Source organism: Acytostelium subglobosum, assembly GCF_000787575.1.
Source record: "Acytostelium subglobosum LB1 DNA, scaffold: scaffold32, whole genome shotgun sequence".
Taxonomy (NCBI): Eukaryota; Evosea; class Eumycetozoa; order Acytosteliales; family Acytosteliaceae; genus Acytostelium; species Acytostelium subglobosum.
The window spans coordinates 333,790-357,457 of NW_012236501.1; the positions used below are offsets into that span (position 1 = coordinate 333,790).

General features: G+C 44.7%; 7 protein-coding genes across 7 annotated transcripts; 5 read left to right on the plus strand and 2 right to left on the minus strand.

The window, feature by feature from the left end:
• Positions 1-838: 838 nt before the first annotated feature.
• On the plus strand, positions 839-2,213 carry SAMD00019534_114550 (hypothetical protein; the record flags this gene model as incomplete). The annotated part of the gene is made up of 2 exons (XM_012893459.1): positions 839-2,008; positions 2,193-2,213. The coding sequence occupies 2 exons, from the start codon at positions 839-841 to the stop codon at positions 2,211-2,213; spliced, it is 1,191 nt and encodes a 396-aa protein (XP_012748913.1).
• A 977-nt stretch (positions 2,214-3,190) lies between these two features.
• Positions 3,191-8,587, minus strand: SAMD00019534_114560 (hypothetical protein; the record flags this gene model as incomplete). The annotated part of the gene is made up of 3 exons (XM_012893460.1): positions 3,191-7,863; positions 7,946-8,371; positions 8,443-8,587. 3 exons carry the CDS (start codon positions 8,585-8,587, stop codon positions 3,191-3,193), a joined length of 5,244 nt encoding a protein of 1,747 aa, XP_012748914.1.
• A 693-nt stretch (positions 8,588-9,280) lies between these two features.
• SAMD00019534_114570 (hypothetical protein) lies at positions 9,281-12,330 on the plus strand (the record flags this gene model as incomplete). The annotated part of the gene is made up of 2 exons (XM_012893461.1): positions 9,281-9,796; positions 9,895-12,330. 2 exons carry the CDS (start codon positions 9,281-9,283, stop codon positions 12,328-12,330), a joined length of 2,952 nt encoding a protein of 983 aa, XP_012748915.1.
• Positions 12,331-12,351: 21 nt separating this feature from the next.
• Positions 12,352-14,925, minus strand: SAMD00019534_114580 (hypothetical protein; the record flags this gene model as incomplete). The annotated part of the gene is made up of 1 exon (XM_012893462.1): positions 12,352-14,925. The coding sequence occupies one exon, from the start codon at positions 14,923-14,925 to the stop codon at positions 12,352-12,354; it is 2,574 nt and encodes an 857-aa protein (XP_012748916.1).
• A 774-nt stretch (positions 14,926-15,699) lies between these two features.
• Positions 15,700-17,866, plus strand: SAMD00019534_114590 (hypothetical protein; the record flags this gene model as incomplete). Its single annotated transcript, XM_012893463.1, has 3 exons — positions 15,700-15,837; positions 15,920-17,542; positions 17,612-17,866. The coding sequence occupies 3 exons, from the start codon at positions 15,700-15,702 to the stop codon at positions 17,864-17,866; spliced, it is 2,016 nt and encodes a 671-aa protein (XP_012748917.1).
• A 412-nt stretch (positions 17,867-18,278) lies between these two features.
• SAMD00019534_114600 (hypothetical protein) lies at positions 18,279-20,430 on the plus strand (the record flags this gene model as incomplete). Its single annotated transcript, XM_012893464.1, has 2 exons — positions 18,279-18,437; positions 18,517-20,430. The coding sequence occupies 2 exons, from the start codon at positions 18,279-18,281 to the stop codon at positions 20,428-20,430; spliced, it is 2,073 nt and encodes a 690-aa protein (XP_012748918.1).
• A 446-nt stretch (positions 20,431-20,876) lies between these two features.
• On the plus strand, positions 20,877-23,314 carry SAMD00019534_114610 (hypothetical protein; the record flags this gene model as incomplete). Its single annotated transcript, XM_012893465.1, has 3 exons — positions 20,877-21,029; positions 21,135-23,234; positions 23,297-23,314. 3 exons carry the CDS (start codon positions 20,877-20,879, stop codon positions 23,312-23,314), a joined length of 2,271 nt encoding a protein of 756 aa, XP_012748919.1.
• Positions 23,315-23,668: the final 354 nt, after the last annotated feature.

Genomic DNA, 23,668 nt, shown 5'->3' on the forward strand with positions numbered 1-23,668 from the left:
TGGTGTTGTGTCAGCTGAGTTGAATTGGGCGACTTTTAAAGATGTTTGATCTTCAACTTGATTATTATTTTGATTCATCGTAAATAATTAATTCCAAACTAAATTATATATATATATATTAAAACTAACTATTTTCAAATGTATCGATGATAGATTTTCTTATATTATATAATATCAAATATAGTTTGGAAACATATCCAAAAATAAAGTTGTAAAATGACCACCTTGTCCTTCCAAAGGTGATCGAACGTATTATTATTGGGTTGGGTACTATTACTACATAAACATCGTGTTCTTGTATATTACCTTTTCGTTGACACCGAACCTTCTTCACGACTTAGAACTTCAGAAATAAAAAATCTAGATTTATTGTTGTCCTCAAAGCCAATCAAATTTTTATCTCCTTTGAGTTGCATATGACATCTCATTTGATATGTTCTGGCTCTCCAACAACACTCATAAACAGATAACAAGATGAATGCCAACAACATGTGTTGGACGAACGACTTTGACAAGCTGCCATTGGGGGCAGAGTCAATAGATGACCCAATGAAGAGAATGATAGAGTCACTCAAGATTATCAATTCAAGAAAGAGTGTACCGATCATTATGATAGTATTGATGATGCACAACACCAAAGTCAATCATTGACGAGTGAAGTCGTACCACAATGTAGAGTCTCATTCAAGTTGGTCTTATCAGGTGCATCTCACTCGGGAAAGGTAAGCAGGCATGCAGGCTGGGAAGTAGACATGTGGATCACTCACAATGACATCATCATCATCAACAGTCGACATTGATCAACACATTACTATCACTTAATGTTGGACAAGATCTGATGCCATCGGGTCCTGGACACACCTCTGGCAGGATATGCATTCTGTCTCACTCGACAACTATTCGTATCAAGTTCTTCGAGGTCACATCTGAGCCAAGCATACTGAAATCCATTGAAGATGAGACGATTGATAATATCGTGTCAATGAAGGACTTGAGACAACACCTTTCTGCTCACTTGCGACGACCCGCCAACGTCGAAAGCAACTCAGATGCATTCAAAGAGTGGGCCAGCAAGATTGTCAAGGCAGAGTTCCCATCACCACTGCTGGGGACTGGATTGGAGCTCATCGATGTGCCAGGCTTCAGCATCGCTGACCATGCATCACTCATCACAATCCGCAAGCAGTTCTTCAATGTCTACCAGCCCTCAGGAACACTCTTCTGCTATGCAAACTCAGCCTTCTCTGATGGCGAGATGATGGCAATTCCCGACCTCATCAACTCGTTGCCCAAGGGATGGAACCTTGAGAGTGATTCAATATTCTTTGTCAACACCAAGGTCTCCAAGAGCCAGATTGCGATCATTAACAATATTGACCCTGGCGATGAGGTGCCATTCCATTTGATCAACAATCACACTGCCCACTGTTTCGAGAAGCTCGTGGCCTCCAATCAAAAGAAGAAGAACATCTCCAGGTTTATTGATCAGAGACGATTTGCTGTTGCCAACTCACTTGCATTCATCAAGCAACCCAAGTCCCCCGAGAACAGGTACATCTTCACTCAGTTCATCGATCGGCTCACCAAGTGGATCATCAAAGACCAACTTTCAAAGAATGTTTGGTCATTGGCAAAGATTGGGAGTGATTTGGATGTCATGTCATCGAGGAAGAAATACCTTTTCGCCAAGTTGGATAACTTCCTTGCTGATCTTGATAGTCAGATGTATGATGTTTGCGAGAATATCACGCTTTCTATATTTGGCATTCTTGCATCCGTTCCTAAACTCTTGAAGAAATTGATAAGTTCCACCAGCCAGCAAGACTCATTGCACATTGATCATACAAATGGCAACATCACGTTCATGAGAGTTGACCTGCTGGATCAAATGCTCACAGATATCGATGATCGAGTGGCAAAAGAGATTGGACATTGCTTCTCAAACTTCACAAGAGAGGATAGTGTTTCCTCATCAAAGAGATACATCAAGAAGATGGTTGTGGACATTGTACGAGAGAACAATAATATATTAGTCAACCTTTTAAATCTTGAGATTTCCCGCGAGATTGGATCACTCATCATGGAGAACATCGTGTCACACTTCAAAGTGGATAAAGATACCTCAATCAAAGATACAGATATCCAAGAGAAACTTCAGCTGTTTTCAAACTCAATCAAAATCAGATCATTAGAAAGCATTATCAATATCATAGTGATTCAACAAATCAAAGCTATCAAGAATGCAATAATATCTAGACACCAAATATATCTTTACAGAGCTAAGACATCACAAATACCTCGCAATATCCAGAAAGTGCTTGATCGGTACCATTCACACTACCTCGATGTGCTGGCACTCCACAGCAAGTCGTTTAACCATCCAAACATCACAGGGAAATACGATATCCACAATCCAGTTGCTCAAGGCGAGCTTGGACCAGTGTACCAATGCACTTACAACGACCAACAGTTCATGGTTCAGGCCTTTGACGACCTCGTATTCATCACAGGTGTTCTAAAGCTAACCAACAAGGGCACACTGGCCATGTACCTTAGGTTGAACAAACTACTATGGAACCAAAACAATAATGACTTTCCACTACTGTCGCCTTTTGCAATATTCAAACAACAACGACAACATCAACCTGTCGATGAGTGGATATTGATGTATAGGAATTTAAGTCCAATTGTTCCATATCTCCTGGAACACATATCAAAGTTAACAATAACTCAATCATTAACAATGATCACAAGGTTGGTTAAAGTGTTGGAGCAATGGCCTCACGAGAATATCAAACTGGAGTTCATCTACATCGATTTGGACACGAAGAATACTTACCTCTCGACGTTCGGACATGTTGAATGGAGCCAATTTAAAACAAGACATACAGCCCTAACATCCACAACATCATCACTGGATATGGAGTCACTTGGCGTGGTCATTCTTGAGTTGTTGCCCAAGCCATTGTTACAAAGATATACCATCGATAATGTCTCTGAACAAACCTTTATCAACATCTTCGAGGATACAATGCCTCAAACACCAACTTGGCTAAGAGGACACCTCATTGAGTTGGTCCAACACTGCTTTGCGAGACCATCGACCATCAAGAATGTCATTTCAAAGTTGGATGAGATTCAACAACTGGTGGAAATATGAGATAATAATGAATGAATGAATACAATAACTTTATTTACAAGTGGAGGTTGATTGAGTGTTGGCGTTGCTGGCACGCTTGGTAGTCGTTGTTGCCTTTGGTTTGAGCAATGGCTTGAGTGGTGGAACGTATGATTGCTTGTGCGACAGTCCCTGAGAGATGGATGGTGTGGCCAATGAGGCAGACAAAGACGTGTTCTTTGTGGGAGATGCATGATGATTGATCACACCTGTGTTGTTCTTTAGAATTGATGATGATACCGGTAGATCAATATTTGGTCTGGTACCATTGTTGACAGATGCCCCAAGTGAGGCCTGCATCTCATATTGATGCTTGGCCAGACGATGCTGCGCCAACTCTTTCTCCAGTGACTTGCACTCGTTGATTTTGTTCTCCAACTTTTTGTAGTGCTCCTCCTCGAGATCCTCCATCTCCTTGTTCTTTAGCTCCAGTTCGTGTTCCTTGGCAGCCAGTGTCTTGCGCAGTGTTTCCAGGTCGGTCTGTCCCGCATCCGTTCTCTGGCGCTCGGCCTTGATGTATGCGGCGAACTGATTCTTCAACTCCTCAACATCCCGATCCTTTTCAAATCGCGCGTACTCTATCGCCAGGTTGAGTCGGCGAATGGTGTCCTCCTGCTTGGCTTGCTTGGCCTCCGCCTCGTTGACAGTCTGCCTGCGCTCGTCCTCGATCGACTCTATCTGAGAAGCCATACGACTGACGTTCGCCTGTTCGGTGGCCAATGAGTTGCGAAGCTGTTCCATTGACTGCTCAAGAATGTCCATCTTGGTGTCTTGCTCGGTGATGGTCGCGGCCAACTTTGAGTTTTGTGCAGCCAGTGCCTCACGCTCGCGCTGGACACCCTCCAACTTCTCGTGCAATGTCTGTGTCTGAGACTCCAGTGCAATATTGTCTTGTTGGGCGTTGGCCAAGCCTGCTACAGCTTGTCCAGATGTGTCCATAAGTTCAGTCACACGATGCTCAAGCTCGTCGCACATCTTGGTCTTATCATCCAGTTGCATGACGACATCTGTGTTCACCTTGGTCAGCTCGGTGTGGCGACTGGTCTGCTCAAGGATAGCCGCGTTCAATCGGTCCAGCTCGGCCTGCTTGGCATCGTTCTCCTGTCTCAACTTGGTGCAGTCCTCCTCCAACTCGGCGATCTCCTCCTCCAGGCACTCCTTCAGTTCGATGGTCTCCTGCTCCAGACTCTTGATCTTGTCCTGGTACGTCTTGACATCGCCCTCGCTGGACGCCAGTGCCTTCGCGCTAGCCAGTACATGTTCCTGTCGCTCATTCTCCAGCTGATTCTTCAGTCCTTCACGCTCTTTGGTCGCGCCCTCCAACTCGGTCCTTAAAGCAGCCATCTGCTCCTCCAGCTTCGCGCGCTCTTTAAGCTGTGTGTCCAACTGTGATGTGACCAAGGCTAACTCAGCCTTGATCTCCTCGATCTGGAAGTTGAACTCGGCCAGCTGGGTACAAAGATTGTCCTTCTCAGTCTCCTTCTCAGCCAGCTCCTTTACAACTCGCGAGGCACTATCCTTCGCCTCCTCCAATGCGCGGGTCATGGTCTCGAGCTCGCTTGACTTGTTGTCTACTTGTGATTGAAGGGCGGTCAGACTGGCGCGGTGCTCGGTCATGGCCATCTCAGAGTCCTGTTGTAACTTGTTGATATGGGCCTCATGTGTGTTGATCTTGGCCTCATACTGAGCCTTGGCCTTGTCGGACTCTTGATGTAACCTGGTGATCTCGGCCTCGTGTGTGTTGAGCTTGATCTCATACTGGGCCTTGTCCATCTCGAGACTGGCGATGGTCTCATCAAGTGCCGACTTCTCATCTTTGAGCTTGGCCACCTCCTCCGCCACTGCCTCTAACTGCTCGGCGCGCTTGGCATGCTGGTCCTCCAAATCTGTAACCTGAACTCGATACCTGTCGCTGGCCTTGGTCAAGGACTCGTTGGACTTGGTCAATGTCTCGTTGGCCTTGGTCAGGGTCTTGATTGCCGTCGTGTATTCCTTGGTGCGATCCGTCTCGGTCTTCTTGGTCGTTCGTATCTTGTCCAGCTCCTTCTCCACGTCGGCCTTGGACTTCTTGAGGATGTTGAGCTCTCGCTCAGCGGTGGCCTTCTCAGACTGGATCGCCGACTTCTCCATCGTCACCTGCTTGACCTTGGCCTCGAGCGTCGCGATCTTCTCTTTCTGCTTCTCATTGTCCGTGCGCAATAGATCCTTCTCGCGCTCAATCGCCTTGTTCGCGACGATCTCGCCTGGCTTGGCCTTCTTTAGTTTTGCCACCTGGTCCTTGAGCAGGGCCACCTCGACGCCCATCTTGGACTGCGCAGCGTCCTTCTCGGCAACGACCTCTTTGAATCTCGCGTCCACATCACTCTTTTGTGCGGTTAGTTCGTCGACGAGCTTGGCCAGGGTCGAGCTCTTGCTGCTAGCGTCGGCTAGCTGGTCGGCGAGCTGTGCTACCTCTGCTCGCTTGGCCTCGAGCATGAGCTTGGACTCTTCAAGACGTCCCTGGTACATGGTCTCCAGCTGGGAGAGTCGCGCCTTGAGCTCCAGGTTGTCCGCGGTCTGCATCTCGAGCTGCATCCTGGACGTCTCGTGCGAAGCTTGATGATGCTGCTCCAGTTGCTGCAGCTGCTGAGCCAACTCAAACTTCTCGTTGGCCAGCGTCTGCTCCTGGCGCCGCGAAGCCTGTTCCAGTCGCTCAATGTCGCCTGTCAGTTGGCGATTCCTGTCGTCCTTCTGATTGATCTCGCGATTGAGTGCGTCCACTGAGGACTCGTGGTTGGCAAAGGCCGCGTTCAGACGCGACTCCATCTGATGGACCAGGGCCAGCTGCTCCTCAATCGGCTTGTTCTTGTCGGCGATCTGTTGCTCGAGCACTTGAATCGTGTTGCGCTGGGCCTTAAGCTGGTGGCCAATGTGCTCCATCTCTTGATCATACTGCGACTTGACGCGCCTCAGCCCATCGATGATACCTTGATGTTCTGTGAGCTGGCCCTGAAGAGCCTCGGCATGCTTGTTGGCCTCTATCAATCTTGCGGCCAAGTCACTCTCTCGTGATCCTTGCTCATTGTGGGTGGCACGCAGCTCTTGATTCTCGCGCGCCAAGTCCTCGTTGTTGCGCGCCAGGTCAGCGTTGTGCGCTGCGACCTCGGTGTGCTGGGCGTCCATGAGCTCATTCTGCTCACTGAGGTAGGTGACCTCTGCGCGTAGTTGATTGTGTTGCTCAAGGTAGACGTTGATCTGCTCGCGAATGGGATCAAACATCAGGGTGAACTGGTCGAGACTGGCACTCAAGGACTCGATCCTTGACTTGAGCAGCTGGTTGTCGCTGTGCAATGACCCACGATCTTGTTCGAGTAGGGCATAGTTCTCGCCCAGGGTGAGCAGCTGTGCGCTCAGACAATCGCGCTCGGCACGGGCTGCCTCCTCGAGCTGGACGGCTTCAGTATGCATTCGCTCCAGGTCTATGTTCATCTGTTCGTTGCGTTGATTGAGTGTGACGATCTGCTCGTCGCAGTCGTCAATCAACTGCTCGCAGCCCTGAAGCTCCTCTTGTAGCATTGTGTTCTCCTCCTGCAGACATTGGACACGCGCATGCTCAGCCTCCAGCATCTCAATGTACTCATTCATGCTCTGGTATGTGTCCTGGAAGTTGGTGCGCTCGTCTTCCAACTGGGCAGCCAGCTCCAGCTTCTCATCATTTGTGATCTTGAGCTGATGCTGGATGTTTGTGACTGCGGATGATGTCGACTTGTTTGGATTGATTGGCGTCGTGGCCAATGATGTGGATGTGCTGGGTGTCGTCGCGCTGACGTCCAAGTTGACGTTTGATTGATTGATTGGCGCGGCTCCCACTCGCAGCTTCTTGATGCGTGACTGATCGGACTCGGGCGCCCATGTCTCGCGACGCTTCTTGGTGGGCATCTGTGCCACGCTTGGTGTGGAGGACATCTGGTCCTCGTCCCAAACGATTGCACTCGTGTCGTTGGTCAGCACGCTGGATGCGTTCGAGCTGGCGCCCGACCCAAATATGCTCTGGAGGAAGCCAAGGCCTAGTCCGCGGCCAAACGTTGATGACGCGGTGGAGGGATCCAGTCGCGCCTGTTGCTGCTTGAGCTTGTTCTTTAGCTCCTGGTTCTCCTTGACCACCTTTTGATACAGAGCGGCATTGTCCTGCACTTGGTTGATGCGGTAGTTGGTCTTGATGTTCTTGGCGCGCTTGGCAAAGTTGAGCGTGGACAGCGATTCGTCGACATGATGCGCAGACGGCGTAATAGTACAGATGATGGCGGTCTTTGAGTTTCCACCCAGCGACGACTGGAGAATACGCGTGAGCTTGCTGTCGCGATAGGGTATGTGCTGGCCGTCCTTGCCCTCTGACAACTTGGACACGACCGTGCACAAGGTCGAAAGACTCTTGTTGATGTGATTGCCTTCCTTGAGTCGCATACCCTCTGCTCCAGTTGAAGATGCTCGCTCAGATCCAGCCAAATCGACCAAAGTGAGCACGGATATAAGTTTGGCGCGCTTGGATGTTGAGTGAGGCGCGCGACCTTGTCCTGGAACTATTCCAGATTGAGTTTGATTGGAAGAGTCATCACCCTTCTCATGTCGCTCAATATGCAGTCTGAATATTGTGTGAGAGCGACTGCTACTCTCATTCATATTTGTTGTTCCAACATGTCTTTTCTCTTTGTTTGTTTGATTGAATGATTGAGTGTGGGGTGGGGGTCAGTGGAATGATTCCAGACTCATGAATGAATGGATACATACCCTCACCACTCTTTAAGATGTTGGTCACTTGTTCGACTGAGGTGACTTGCTCCTCGCGCAGTCCACCAACGTATATGCTACGATCACCATCTTCGTGTATCTTGAGCTTGGTCTTCTTGTTGTTGTTGTTGTTGCCAGAGACGAGTAAGTCTTTCAACTCCTCATTGTATATCTCCATATAAGAGACACGTGTGCTGTATTCATGTTGATTGGATGTATTTTGAATGTGATTGAATATATGTTGTATGGATAGTGGGATGATACCTGGATGTGTATCTGTTCCCTTCATTGTATGTGTCTTGCCGGACGATGTCTGTCCGTATGTGAATATGGTACCATTGATACCATTGAGTGCACTATCAACAATGTCCTTTGCAACCATATTGAACAAGTTCAAGGTAGTCGAGGACATTCCAAATATGGAGTCTGAGTGATTGATTGAGTGTTGGTGGGAGGTCAGTGGAATGATTCCAGTGATTGATCGAGGTGCTACATACCATAGGAGAATGGTTGTGTTCCTTTAATATGTGTGATTGAATCATTGGTGATGATCCATGGACTTGCTTTGTTTGATTGATCGATTGGGTCCTTGTTAAAGGGCCTAACTCTGATCGATACTTTAATCTTATCTTTATCATCCATTTATGTTATTGATGTCTATCTATGTCTAATTCTAATTGAATAACCACATCAAGATGTCTTTGTCATTCATTAATACATTCATTGTAACACAACCAATTACCACAATCCGTTATCATGTGGAACTCAATTCAAATTAAGGCGCGAGAATTCAAATTTTGAAAATATTTAACCAATTTTGGCAATGAAAATGATCACTAATGTTTTGACAACCAAAACTAGTAGTAGTAGAGTTAAAAACAATCACATCGCTCCTCCATCCACTATTGGTCATACCCATAACACATATATACTTTACAACTACAACTCAACTACATCAATGACTCATTCAAACATTTGTGTATCTATGAGTTAGTGTTAGTTGTGGTTTGCAAGTTGAGTCACACAACAAACTCAAAAGTTCGAGTTGGTCCAACACAACCACACGACCCCACCCACAAACCATTGATCACACGATCATCCAGCCAGCCAATGATTGATCTCTCCCTCATCATTCCCAACATTTCAACAACACTCATAGACCCAACAACACTAATAGGGTCTCGGAGGAGAATGATGAAGGAATGAAAGATGAAGGGTCAGGTCAGGTTACGCCATGCGTGCACATTGGTTTAATACATCACAAAATTATATATATTTATTATTTATTTATTAATAGTATATATTCAATGGATAAAGATAAAGAATAATGATTGAATGACGTCACCAGCAATCTCATCACATCGTTTTACATTACAACAAAAACCTCAACAAACTGCGACAGTAAAGTCGCATGTTATCAATAACAATGTTGTTGTTGGCAACAACTTTGGCGGCGGAAACAAGTCCCACTCCAATATCATCTCGGCCACCATCACCTCCAATCTAGTCAACATCAATGTCTCCAACAACTACAACAACAACAACAATAACAACAACAACAATAACATTAACAACAACAATAACATTAAGATTATCAACAATAATAATAGTGATATAATTAGACTATCATCAGAGATTGAAGATATTAAGGACCCTTTGACAAAGTTGATAGCGGCCTTAAAGACATTTGGTGATATAAAGACAAGGTGTCATGCAAAGATAAATGATCTATCATCATGTCAAGCATTACTAAACAATGTCTTTGAGGACAACTCATCACTAAAGTCATTCACCAAAGACAACTACTCCAAAATCAAACTGATCATATCCGGTCCAACTCACTCTGGCAAGGTATGTCATGATCACGATCACTGTGTGTTGTGTTCTCGACCATGGTACTAACCTTGGACTCAATCACTCAATCAATCACATGACACTCAATCACGTAGTCAACATTGATCAACACATTGTTGTCATGTCGACATTTGATGCCATCAGGTGGCGGCCACACTAGTGGAAGGATATGTATACTTGGTCATTCACAATCGATCAGAGTTAAGTTCTTTGTGGTAGTGCCTGCGCTTGGTGATGCGCCAGCATGTTTGAAATGCCTTGACAATGAGACAGAGGTGATCGAACCCTTTGCCACAGAGATCACAATGAGCTCGAGGAAACGACTCCAGGAGTCGATGAATAAGCATTTGGCGCGACCCGATGGCATTGATGACAAACCCGAGGTGTTCAAGGAGTGGGCCAGCAAGATTGTGATGGTCGAGTTCCCATCGGCCCTGCTCGAGACTGGTCTGGAGATCATCGATGTGCCAGGCTACAGCAAGACGGACGACGCGTCATTGTTTGGCATCCGCAAGGACTTCTTTACAGCCTACAGCCCGACTGGAGTGGTCTTTTGTTACGCCAACTCGGCCGTCTCGGACGCAGAGGTGCTGGCCATCCCCGACTTAATGAACTCGCTGCCCAAGGACTGGGACTCCAAGGAGTCGATCTTCTTTGCCAACACCAAGACGTCAAAGAGCGAGGTGGCCATCAACAATGGCATTGGCCAGTACGACGAGGTGCCTCTCGAGCTCATCCACTCGCACCAGGCGGCCTGCTACTCCAAGCTCAAGGGCTCCAGCCTCAACGTCACAATGAACATCGATGAGCGACGCTTCGCAATGGTCAACTCGTTAGACTTTATCAGGTTGCCCAACTCTGAGGAGAACAGGTACATCTTCACGCATTTCGTCGACCATCTCATCAGGTGGATTGGGCGACTGAGCCAGCGACAGTGCGACACGGTGCTCACCCTGATCGAACTGGACTGCAACTTCATGACGTTCAAGATTCAATCGATTCGTCCGTACATCAACAGCAGCAGCAACAACGTCGCGGACTTTAACCAACTGCTCACAGACTCTGATGCACTGGTGACCGATCTGGTAGCCAAGGTCACAAAGGACGTGAACTCACTGATAGACACATTGCCGCATATGGTCAAGGAGATGTTCGTGGCCAGCAAGGATTCGATTAATGACTACCTCGAGAATTTGAGGAAGCTGACCAAGATCGACCACACGCTCCAGTTCATGGGCGTCGAGTTCCTCTTTGAACGCATCATACTCAAGTTGTTCAAGATGATCGAGGAGCACGTGTCAAGGATCGTGGGCGCGCTCATCAAGACCCTGCTGGAGAAGAACCCGGCCAACTTCCTGATCAAGTTCGCGATGGAGGACATTGAGAGCACGGCGCGCTCTCCATACGCCACGCTCCTCACCAAGGATCTAGCGGGCACGATTGGCTCGGCACTGTTTGGCAGCTTCCTCACATACTTTACGGCGCCGGCCAAGACCAAGAGCCAGGTTCACAAGTTGGACCTCAAGACACTGATCGATCGATACCCCAAATCGATCAACGTAGTCACAATACAGGGCGAGATGCTCAAGGCCTTGATTGAGAAGTATTTCATGTTCAAGAAGTACCTCAAGCTGCAGCACAGTCGTCTGCTCCAACTGGTCACGTCGTCCAGCCTGCTGCCGACACTGATGACTGTGTGTTTGGACCGATACCACGCGCTCTACCTCGAGGTGATCGCGCTGCACTGCAAGGTGCACTACAACTCATTCGACAATGCCGTACAGGTCGATGAGACCAGGATGGTGGCAATGGGCGACATTGGACCAGTGTACAATGGAACGTTCAAGGAGCAATCATACTACGTACAGATCGTTCGGCCCAAGCGTGGAGACAAGGTCACCCAAAACAAGTTAACGATGCAGGCCATGCTGGCCAACAGTGTCCTGAGCAAGGACAACGGTCTGGTGCCTCTGCATGCTATCTTCCAGCAGCACGTGCCTCGTGAGGCATCCCTTGGCGTGGTCAATGAGGTGGAGTGGCGCCTGGTCTTCAAAAAGTACAGCCCGCTGCTGCCGTACCTCAAGGACAACATTTCGACGCTTACGATGGAGCAATCACTGACGATGATCACTCAGTTGGTCAGGGCGCTGAGCTACCATCTGGCCCAGGGCACAGCTCATGAGAACATAAGACTGGAGTACTTGTTCATAGACCTCAACACCAAGGCACTATTCCTCTCGTCATTCGGCACGGTCGTTCTGGATAACCATCGACAACCTGTCATGCACCCAATCATCAATAGGTACATGGATGGTTTGGGCGTGGTCATCTGCGAGTTGTTGCCCAAGCGAATGATGAGGCGTTTCAGTGTGGAGGAGGTGGCGTCCAAGGCCAAGATAACAACAGAAAACCTAGTACCAGTACATATACATATTCATCTTTTGGAACTGATACAGATGTGCTTCAACAAACAATCTACAATCAAGGACATAGCATCAAAGTTGGAAGATATAACAAAAATACATGTATAGCATTTGAATGTGTTCATTCATTTATTGATCAAGTTGCAAAGGTTGACTGTCTACCGCCTGGAACATTGCTATTCGCTCTTCTAGGTCACGTATGATATCGCTAAGCTTGATGGTGATCATTGAGTTGGTTAAAGGATTGATTGGTGGAGGGGAGCTTGGTACACCCCAACTAGCCTTGAGTGCTTCGCCAATCACCAACTGATGGTTGACACTTTGTGTCAGTTCGTTGACACTGAGCTGGGACAGCCGTTCCTCACAGTCTCGGATATCTTGAATGAATTTCAGGTTGTTCAAGTTCCATTCCAACACTCTGTTGCCCATTGATTGACTTAACTTGTGGACGTCCTTCAGCATGTTGACCTTGTTTGAGATGTTGACCAACACATTTGCAAATTCAGCAACGTCTCGTCTTGGCAGTTGGCTCGCCAGTGTCTTGTTGGGACAGCCAATGTTGCCAAGCTTGATGTCCAAGTTAAATACTGTTGCATTAATAAATATATTCTCCAATCTAATATCATGATGATTGAATCCAAGGGTATGTATCTCTTCGATGGCCCTGGCAACTGACTCTGCTATTACCAGGCCTTGATAGTATGTCACTGGGTTGTTGTCCAAGTAAGTCATTAGGTCTACACCGTGACTTGGGTATACAAGTTGTGTACAGGTTGTGTCATGAAACACGGCGAGAAGTGGTAGAAGGTCGCCATCCTTGTCAGTGATCAAAAGTGTGTAGTATGCCTCCTCGAAGAAGGCCAAGTGTGAAGGTGTGATAGTAGGCGATGGTTGATTGGCAATGTGTGCCATCTGTTTGACATAGACTGTCCTGCCACCAAGTACGCCAGCAAAGGTGACTCCAGACGGTCCGTATCCAACAATGTTGGCCATGCCAGTGATTGTGTGAAATGGGTTGTTGAGTTTGAATTGATTGGCCATTGTCTCCATGTGTAGCATGCCAATCTTGTGATGTAGGCTGGACAGGTCTTCGATGCGCGTCCTTAGACTCTCCAACTTGGCCAGGAATCGTGTATATATTGAGATGGGCGCTTTCATCTCCTTCATATAATCCTGAAAGACCTTTTCAATGCCCAATACCATGTCGGGCATGTAGAGATAGTATCCACACAATGAGAGTATCTTCTCCATGATCCTCCTCTTAAACTGTTTGTTGATCACCTTTTTGTTGGGTGTGAGGCTGGTCCTGGGCTTCTGTACCCTGTGTTGTAGTCTCAATGATTGAGACAAAGAGTCAAACAGCTTCTTGCCAATGTCCCATGTTAGACTATCCAATGAATACTCTTTGTCTTTGAGTAGTTCCAATATATATTGGTTGTTTTGTTGTGATTGAATGGCTTCATTACATTTGATCTCTAGACGTCCGCGAAGTGTCATGACCACCGGACTTGTAATATTGTCAAAGAACCAACGCGATATCTTTGCCTTGAATGCTCCAATGGCCTCCAGTTTGAATGAAGAGTTTCCTTCCTTGCCATCGTACTGCTGGAGCTCAATGTCACCTGCCATCTCCATTGCCACATCTTTGGACACCTCACATTGTTGGGTGAGTAGTTTGGGGAGCTCCATGATTGATTCCTTATATTGCAGCCAAAGGTTGTTGAGGAACTGGTCCACCTGCTTTGGAAAGTCGGATGACGACGTTGCTGGGGATTCACTCACACCTCTGTTTGGAAGGACAAAGGTGTAGAACCTCTGGCACAGCTCAATCAGCTCATCGAGAACGAACTTTATGATTGAGTGTCTGATTGAGATCATCCACCTCGTCAGTCGCTCAACGAACCGTCCAAACAATCGCTTGCTGCCATGCTTGGCCGCCAAGAAGTCCATCGAGTTGACCAAGGAGAACTGTGATGGCTTGGCTCGCCCATTCAACACCTTTCGAACACTCAACTGTTGAAAGATTGAAATCTCCTCCTGTAGCAGATGTTCATCGGTAACATCATGTAGGTTGTCAAGGTTTTGACTGTTCTTGAATGCTGCCACGTTGAACTTTGTGTTGGCAAAGAAGACATGTGAGTCCAAATCAAAGCCATCGACAATCTTTGTTTGACTTTTGAAGTCCTTGTATGATTGAACCTCTGTGTCTGAGAATGCAGGGTTGACATAGCAAAAGACAGCAGCGTTGGGACTGACATGAGAGAAGAAGTTGGACCGCATCGCTGTTGTGTAAACATGCTCGTCATTTCTTGTACCTGGGATGTCGTACACCTCTAGACCGCCCTCAAGCATCGGGATAGGGTAACTGATCACCACTATCTTCTGCGTCCACTCATCAATGGAGTTGTCATCTTCCTCTGCAGGGCGACGGAGCAGAGGCCAAGCTATCTTAGTCGCTTGCCTTGGGTCGGCAACTGTTGCCAGACTGATCACAGGTTCATCGGCGATGATCTCAGTACCACTAGGTACCAACTTGTGGAAACTGACTGATGATTCTGCCAGTGTACTATAGCGTAGTATAGTGATTCGAGTTGTTGTTACGATGGGCAATGAAACACCAAAGAGAGTGTTGATCAATGTAGTCTTGCCCGAGCAAACAGGACCAACAAAGGCCAACTTGAACTTAGACGTCTTCTCAACCATACTCTTTATCTTTTTCAATCTCTCCTTTGAGAGCATTATCTCAAGTATGTTTACATTGTTGTTGATGTTATTGTTGTTGTTGTTGTTGTTCAATGGAGGTGATTGAGGTGGGATGATTGTATTATTGATAGAATCAGAGGTGAAACAAGGGTCTGTAGCTATATCATTGAATGTCTCTGTGATGTGTGACAACACTGTCATCTGTTGTATAAGACTTGTAAAGGTTGAATGAGCATCATTCATATATCTTTGTCTACTCTCATCTTCATTAGGTGTATTTGGAGTAGGTACAATAGTATTTAAATCAAATATATTGTTGATCATCATATCATTATCATATATTGTTATTATTATTAGTATTTGTATTATTACATGTGTAGAGAGTAAGTATTTAAATTAAATGATTGATTAGATGTAGGGAATGAATGATGTTGGTGTTGTTGGAGAAGTGATGTTGGTGTTGTTGGAGAAGTGATGGCTAAAGTCCAACTTGGAAATTCACTTTGCAAAGTCTGCCAACAACATAAATATCTCCATTTGTTTAAAATGAATGAATGAATGCAGTCTGGCCTCAACATCTACATCACTCATTACTTCATCTATCTATTCCATAGAGATATACAATACTTATAACAAAGATTATTGATGAATTCAAACTCCCTGATTAGTAACTTATCATCATTCGTTGATGTGGATGTTACAACAGATCATGTAAAGAAGATTATTAACTCACTAGAGTTACATAAGGAATGCAATGTGAAGTACTTGACATTGATGGATGATCTGTCATTATGTACAAAGTCGTTGGATGGTTTGGTAGAGCTACCAAACAAACCTGTTGAGCATCCTAGGAGAGAGGACTTCCCAAAGACCAAGCGCATTGCATTCTGTGGTCCATCACACTCTGGAAAGGTAAGATATTATTGTTTGATTGACTGATTGATTGAATGTTTGAGTGATTACAAGAACTGACATTCTCAATCAACTATGATAGTCAGCAATGATCAATACATTACTCGACATTCCACAGCTTCTACCAACAGGTCCTGGACATACAACTGGAAGGATATGCATTATTAGATATTCGCCAACGATCTGTATAAAGTTCTACACACTCAAAGTTGACAGGTTACAATGTTTAGACAACGAGACCATAACAATGGAGTCGAATGTATTTAACATTGAAGCCAAGAGGAATCTAAAATTGTTAATCAAACAAAACTTAGAGCGACCAGATGGCATCGAGAATGATTACGACATATACAATGAATGGGCCAGCAAGATTGTCAGTATCGAGTTTCCATCCCCACTTCTAAAGCCAGGTTTGGAAATTATCGATACTCCAGGCTTCAGTGGATGGGAAAACAGGATTCAGTTCGCCATCCGAAAGGACTTCTTCAATCTATACCAACCATCTGGAGTCATCTTTTGCTACCCCAATTCAGTGTTCACTGATGCAGAAGTTAAGTCTCTGGATAGTATCTTGAAATCACTTCCCAGTGATTCAACTGCCAAGGATTCAATATTCTTTGTAAACACCAAAGTTTCAGAGAAGGACATTGGCCTTTCCAACAACATCGAGCTTGGAACAGAAGTTCCACTGGACTTAATCATCAATCACAGAATTGGTCTACTCTCGAAGTTAATGGTATCTCATCCCAAAACTACCATCGATGATACTCGCTTCGCCATTATCGACTGTCTTGACTTCGTCAGATTTCCAAAATCTCCCAATCCCAGGTACATGTTCCATCAGTTCATTGATCGTCTGACCAAGTGGATTGCAAGTCTCCATCCCCAGATGGTTGTCTACCCTTTTGGGGAAGTCGAGCAGGAGTGCCGAACCATGTCAACTAAGATTGAATTGGTACAGTCGGTCATCAGCAACATTTCCGATCACAACAAGCTGATGAGAGAGTCTGAACTGATGCTCACCAACTTTGCATCTATGGTTACAATATCCCTAAACAAGCTTATTGGAAACATTCCAACCATTGTCAGACGTACGATCAGCTCAGTACTCGACTTTGTTGACAAGCATGCCAGTAACGATGTAGCGATGCGTATCCAAGTAGTCGACTTCCTCAGAGCAGAGATCATCCTCAAGGTAAACTGTCTCATTGAGGAGATGGTCACGTCATCAATTGTCACTATAGTCATGTCACTGTTTGAAGAAGTTACTCCTGTAAACTTGATGATCAGGTTTGGAATGAAGACCTTCCAGAGTATAGTCAACAATCAGTTTGTGACAGCTTTGTCAAAAGGACTATCTGGAATGATCAACAACACACTGGAGGAGGGCTTCCTAGCATACTTCATCGCACCTACTACAATGGACAACAATGGACTCAAAGGTTTGATATCCAAGTATCCAGACTCAATCAAAACCAAAGACATCGAGAAACAGGTGGAGCAAGCCATCAATCGCAAGTTCATGATGCTCAGGTCCATGGTTGCCCTACAAATCAAGGTCATCGAGTCCAAATCAAGTCCCAACATGCTGAATGACCTGTTGACCAAGTCTTTAGACCAACTCAACGCTCTGTACCTTAATGTCCTAGCACTTCATTGCAAGCTACACCTCCCATTTGAAAGTCTTCAGGTGGATCGATCCAAGGTAGTTGGTAAGGTTAGTGTAGGATCATTATACACAGGAACAATGATGAACCGATCATTCTTGGTACAGATAGTCAAGCCAGGAAAGGACAAGGCTGTGATGAGTAATTTGCTTAAACAGGTCAGAATGTCCAACGATGTCAACTTCATTCCAATGACACTACAAGCCATATTCAAACAGAATGATGGAGCAAATGACGATGTTGAGTGGATATTATTATACAATCAACTCAATTCATTTGAACAATTACTCAAAGATCAAATTTCATCAAAGACCATATTCCTGGTCACTCAAATGTTCCAATCATTATTTCCAGGATGGTAGGATGTATTTCATCAGGACGATCCAAGAGCATCGTTCATTCATATCCTTGGATATGTCAATATAATAAAATATATTTAAAATTTTTATTATTGATTGATGGCCCATTATAGTCTCGGGGTTGGTCAAGGACCATCAACACCCAAACTTGGATACTCACTTTAGTGATCGGGGAAGGATGGGGGAAAATATCTGTTTGTGCTTAAAAAGAATGATCAAAACTACAACCAAACCAACAACTGTTACAATCAACTACTATTCCACCAACAAACATTATTACAACTACTACCATAACTAACTATTCATATAAAGTAACAAGATGAATTCCAACTCATTGATAGTTAACTCTACATATGACAGTAAATGTATTGATATACCAAAGGATGTTCAGGATATCGAAGACCCTTTAAAGAAGATGATTGCAACACTAAAGATCATTGGTGAGGTCAATGACATAATCACTAAAGATCAGTCATCTTGTATCGCACCATTGGATGGTCTAGTACAACCAAGCGAACCTATGGCTGTCCCAAAGGTCAAGATAGCCTTATGTGGTCCAACTCATTCTGGAAAGGTAGGTATGCTAACGAATGATTGAATGATTGATTGATTGTATGATTGATTGAACTTACATTCTTAAACAACGGGCACAGTCAACATTGATCAACTCTATACTGTCGATACCCAACTTGATGCCATCAGGTGCAGGACATGCATCAGGAAGGATATGCATACTGCGTTATTCTCCAACGATTAGTATCAAGTTCTTCAGAGTGGCACCTCAAGAAGGAGGCAACCTCCCAAGCATATTGGATTGTATCCACCATGAAACAATCACAATAGGGAATGAACTCAATTTGGAGACGAGGAGGAATTTTAATAAGGAGATGAAGACACATCTACAACGACCTGATGACATTGAAGACGACGAAGCTCTGTTCGAAGTGTGGGCCAGCAAGATTGTGATGGTTGAGCTCCCGTCACCTTTGCTCGAGACTGGATTGGAGATCATCGATGTTCCAGGTTACAGTGTATCAGATCAAGCATCATTGTTCACCATCCGCAAAGACTTCTTCGAAGCCTACACTCCAAACGGCGTCCTCTTTTGCTATTCATACAATGGGATTCTGGATTTTGCATTCCCTGACTTGGTCAACTCAATGCCAAGTGATGTGGAGAGGCAATCAATATTCTTTGTCAACACTAAGGCTTCCAAGAGTGAAATCGCTTGTTCTAATGGCCTTGGTCCACTGGATACTGTGCCTGTGGAGATGATGAAGGGATACATTGGTGACTCTCTCTCTCAGCTAAAGTCCTTTGATCTCAACACTCTATGGGACGAACAGAACTTTGCAATAGTCAACGCCTTGGATTTTATAAGATATCCAAGACAAGTGGAGAACAGATTCATCTTCCAGCAGTTCACTGATCGTTTGACCAACTGGATTGCCAAACTCATTTGTCGAGTTGGAGACACCTACCTCAAAAGTGTCGAGCAAGAGTGCATAACAATGTCAAACAAGATTGAATCATTAGTCAACATGGCCAATCTAATGGCTAGCAAGGATGAACGCGACAAAATGGCAAAGGAGTCTGAAAAGATGATGGCCAGTTATACTTTACTGGTGTCAGAGTCTCTCAAGAAGTTCATTGAATCCATTCCATCTCTGATCAAGCCTATCTTTATGGAGAACTTCGAGTCCAACGATGAACCTAAAGCTATTCCACTCATCGACCAAATAATGGCAAAGTCAATGCCCAAGGTACACAAACTCATCAATGAGTCTGCTCCAGCAAACATTTACAATCATATCATTCCAAAACCATTGGTGGAAAGTTCGCTTGATTACTTGCTGGTCAGGTTTGCAATCAATAAGTTCAGGAGAGGCACTGATACAGAGTTTGGATCAATCTTGTTCAAAGAGGTGGCTGGAATGATCAACTCATACTTGGACGACACTTACTTCAATTACCTCAACTTGAATACTACCTCTTCATATACCAATGTCATCGACACTTGGCTTTTGAAGCAACAGGTAGAACCAGTCATCAAGCGCAAGCTACTCACACTCAAACCCTCCCTCTCATATCTGATCAGTCAGGTATATTTACAGACACCAAATATGCTCAATGACTTGTTTAACCAGTCATTGAGCCTGTACAACCTGTTGTACCTTGAGGTACTTGCTCACCAATGCAAGCTACGCCTCCCATTCGATCTCCTAAAGGTGGATAGAACAAAGGTTGTAGGTGATGGCTATGTTGGATCAATATACACTGGAACAATGAAGGGTCAAACATACTTGGTACAAATAGTGAAGCCCATGGAGGACAAGGAAGTGATGGACAAGTTGATCAAACAGGTCAGAATGTCCAACAATGCCAACTTCATTCCAATGACATTACAAGCAATTTTCAAACATACTGATGGTGCCAATGATGATGTCGAGTGGATATTATTATACAATCAACTCAAATCATTTGAACCATTACTCAAAGACCAGATATCATCACAAACCAAGTTCTTGGTCACTCAATTGTTCCAATCATTATTCGTTCCAAAGTAGCTACAAACGATCCATTAATAATTAAATGGATACAAGTATGTTGATGAAATAATAAATCTTGGTAATATTACAATTGATTGAACTTATTGATTAGTTGATAGATTGATTCAAGGAGTGTAACGTGATGATCAAAGTTGTTAGATTCTTTGAAAGTTGGGGGTTTTTAGACGAGTGTTGACAAAGACATCAACTCGATCGCTTGAGTGTCTAGAGATCGATGAGTCACCTAAGTATCTTACTTACATAGTTCATCAAATACAAAGACATGTACAACTACAATTACAATAACAAATATGAGTGTAACAGATAATAATATATATAATAATAATAATAATGACATTGGTGATGATCATAACATTACATATATACCACAAGATGTAAAGGATATTGATGATCCTTTGAACAGATTGAAAGCAGCACTTAGCAAATATAATGAACTAAAGGAGATGTGTATATCAAAGATAGATGACCTATCATCATGTTCCAATCTATTGGATGGTGTTGTTGATTCATCTTCTCCCTCCTACGATTCACTGCTCAAGGAGAAGGATGATTCAAACGTCAAGGTTGTGTTGGCGGGTCCGACCCAATCTGGAAAGGTAAACATCAATCATTGATTCATTCATTCATTCAATCAATCAATCATAACAACAACAACAACAACTAACAATCAATCATTCAATCATTCAATCATATATACATAGTCTATGTTGATCAATGTACTTCTCTCTATGCATATCTTGCCAACAGGAACAGAGAATGTAACATCAAGGATATGCATATTAAGAAACTCGCCAACGATTTGTATCAAGTTATTCAGGGTAGTTACTCAACAAGACAATGGGACCAGCTACTTGGAATGCTTGGACGATGAGACAATCACCTTTGAGTCGAGCGATTTGAATCTGGAGCCAATAAGAATGCAGTTGAGGACCTGCTTGGACATGCATTTGGTCTGGAAATGGACCACTGCAGATAGTACAGCGTCATTCAAAGAGTGGACCAACAAGGTTGTGATGTTGGAGTTCCCTTCGCCCCTGCTCGAGACTGGCCTGGAGATCATCGATCTACCTGGCTTCAGCCCTACCAACAATACAACAATCTCCCCTATCTACAAGGACTTCTTCCAAGCATACCAGCCAACTGGTATCATGTACTGCTACCCCAACTCATCAAGGATGGATGGACTCACAGACTTGATAAGCTCATTGCCAACGGACTGCACGGCCAGGAAGTCGATATTCATTGCACACACCATGGTATCATGGCATGAGGTACAGACGATGAACAATATACAGCCTGGCGAGGGTGTATCGCTCGAGTGGATCGATAGACATTCACACCAATGCTACTTGAAACAGGACAACTCGACACATGGCGGCAGCCCGCAGACCTTTGCTCTTGTCAACTCATTGGACTTTGTCATGCAACCAAAGACAAATGAGACCAGGTACATCTTCCAGCAGTTCATCAACAAACTTATCAAATGGATTGCCAGGCTCTATCGGACAAGGGGAGACATCAACCTGAGCTTGGTTGAGAAGGAGTGTAATCGCATGGCCACAAAAATTCAAACGACTCAGTCTATCCTCACCAACATTGAGGACTACAGCAAGGTGATTGAAGACTCTGCCCACACATTGGCCAGCATTGAATCGGAGATCAGTGGATCATTGTGCTCGGTCATTGAAACCATTCCTACATTGATCAAACAAGTCTTTGCAACCAAGCTAATGACTTTGATCAACGAATCGGTATCACTTGAAACAGTGGAGTACATCAAAGACGAGGTGCTACACTTTGCAATCAATCAGTTGGAGGCCGATGTGGCCAGTTCAATTGGAACATTTCCCAACACAATCCTTGAGCAAGGTGACTCTATTGTGAGCATTTTGATGAAGTACACCAAGAAGGTGTTGGAGCACACGATGAGGACACCCATTGCCACACTCCTATCAAAAGATATATCATCAGCCATCTACACCTATCTCTTGGAAGGATTCCTGACCTTCTTTACAACAACGCCAACCCCCGCCGTGGAGCATAACGGAGCAGCCGACCTCATGACATTCGTCGATCTCTATCCAGAATCAATCAATATCAAGAAGTTAGAGATGGAGATCGAACAGATAGTCATCCGCAAGTTCAACATATTCAAGTGCTACAACATCTTGCAGATCAAGGGATTGGAGACTAGATCACCAAACATGTTGCCTAATCTGATGAGCACCTGTCTGGAGAGATACAATGCTCTTTACTTGGACACATACATACTCCACAGTAGATTGTTCTATCCATTCGACTATCCACTGGTCGACAAGTCCAAGGTGATGACAGAGGACAGCACGGGATTCTACCATGGTACAATCAATGATAAAGCATTCTTTGTCAAGATGGTCAACAGTAACAATGAGGATCATGATATCAAACGTTCATTGGCACAGCAAGTGAGAATGATGAGTACAACCTCATCGCTTCCAATGGCCCTATCATCAGTATTCTATCAATATGATGCATTGAATGGTCAATCTGAATGGTTACTTTTGTTCATTCAAGATCAAGGCAACAACGACCCTATCAACAACAACATCAACAACAACAACAACACTACCAAAGATTACAACACCGACCATGGCAACACCGAAGATAACAACACCGACAAAGGCAACACTGACATTGGCAACACCGAAGATAACAACTCCGTCAATGGCAACACTGACGATAGCAACACCAACGAAAACAACACTGGCTCGACTACTGCCAATGATGGATCGTCCTCCACCATATCAAAGGAAGAAGAGCAGGTTAGCCAACCAGAGGAGAATGATGGGAATAATTCTACTCAATCCAGCCATTCAATCAAAAGCAACGATGCTCTGACTGATTTGATTGAAGTGCCTCAATCAAAACTCTTTGTAGTGCTAAAGGAGTCGAACATTGATACGTTGGCAATCGCATTGAACATATCGCCAGACAGGATGTGGTCCATGATGGGCGAGAACAACATACCTATTGGTACCAAGACAACTTTCAGCGATGCACTCCAGCACTTTAGAGATAATCCACCATCATTCATAAAAGCGATCACTCGACACAATGAACGTGAATGGCGAAATGATCAGCTACGCGAATGGCTTGCTGGCATTGGGCTGCACACGACGCGATTGACCAGTATAATTGAACACCTTGGCAAATATACATTCAAAGCGTTTGCTGAAAGAGCAAAGCGCAGTGAACT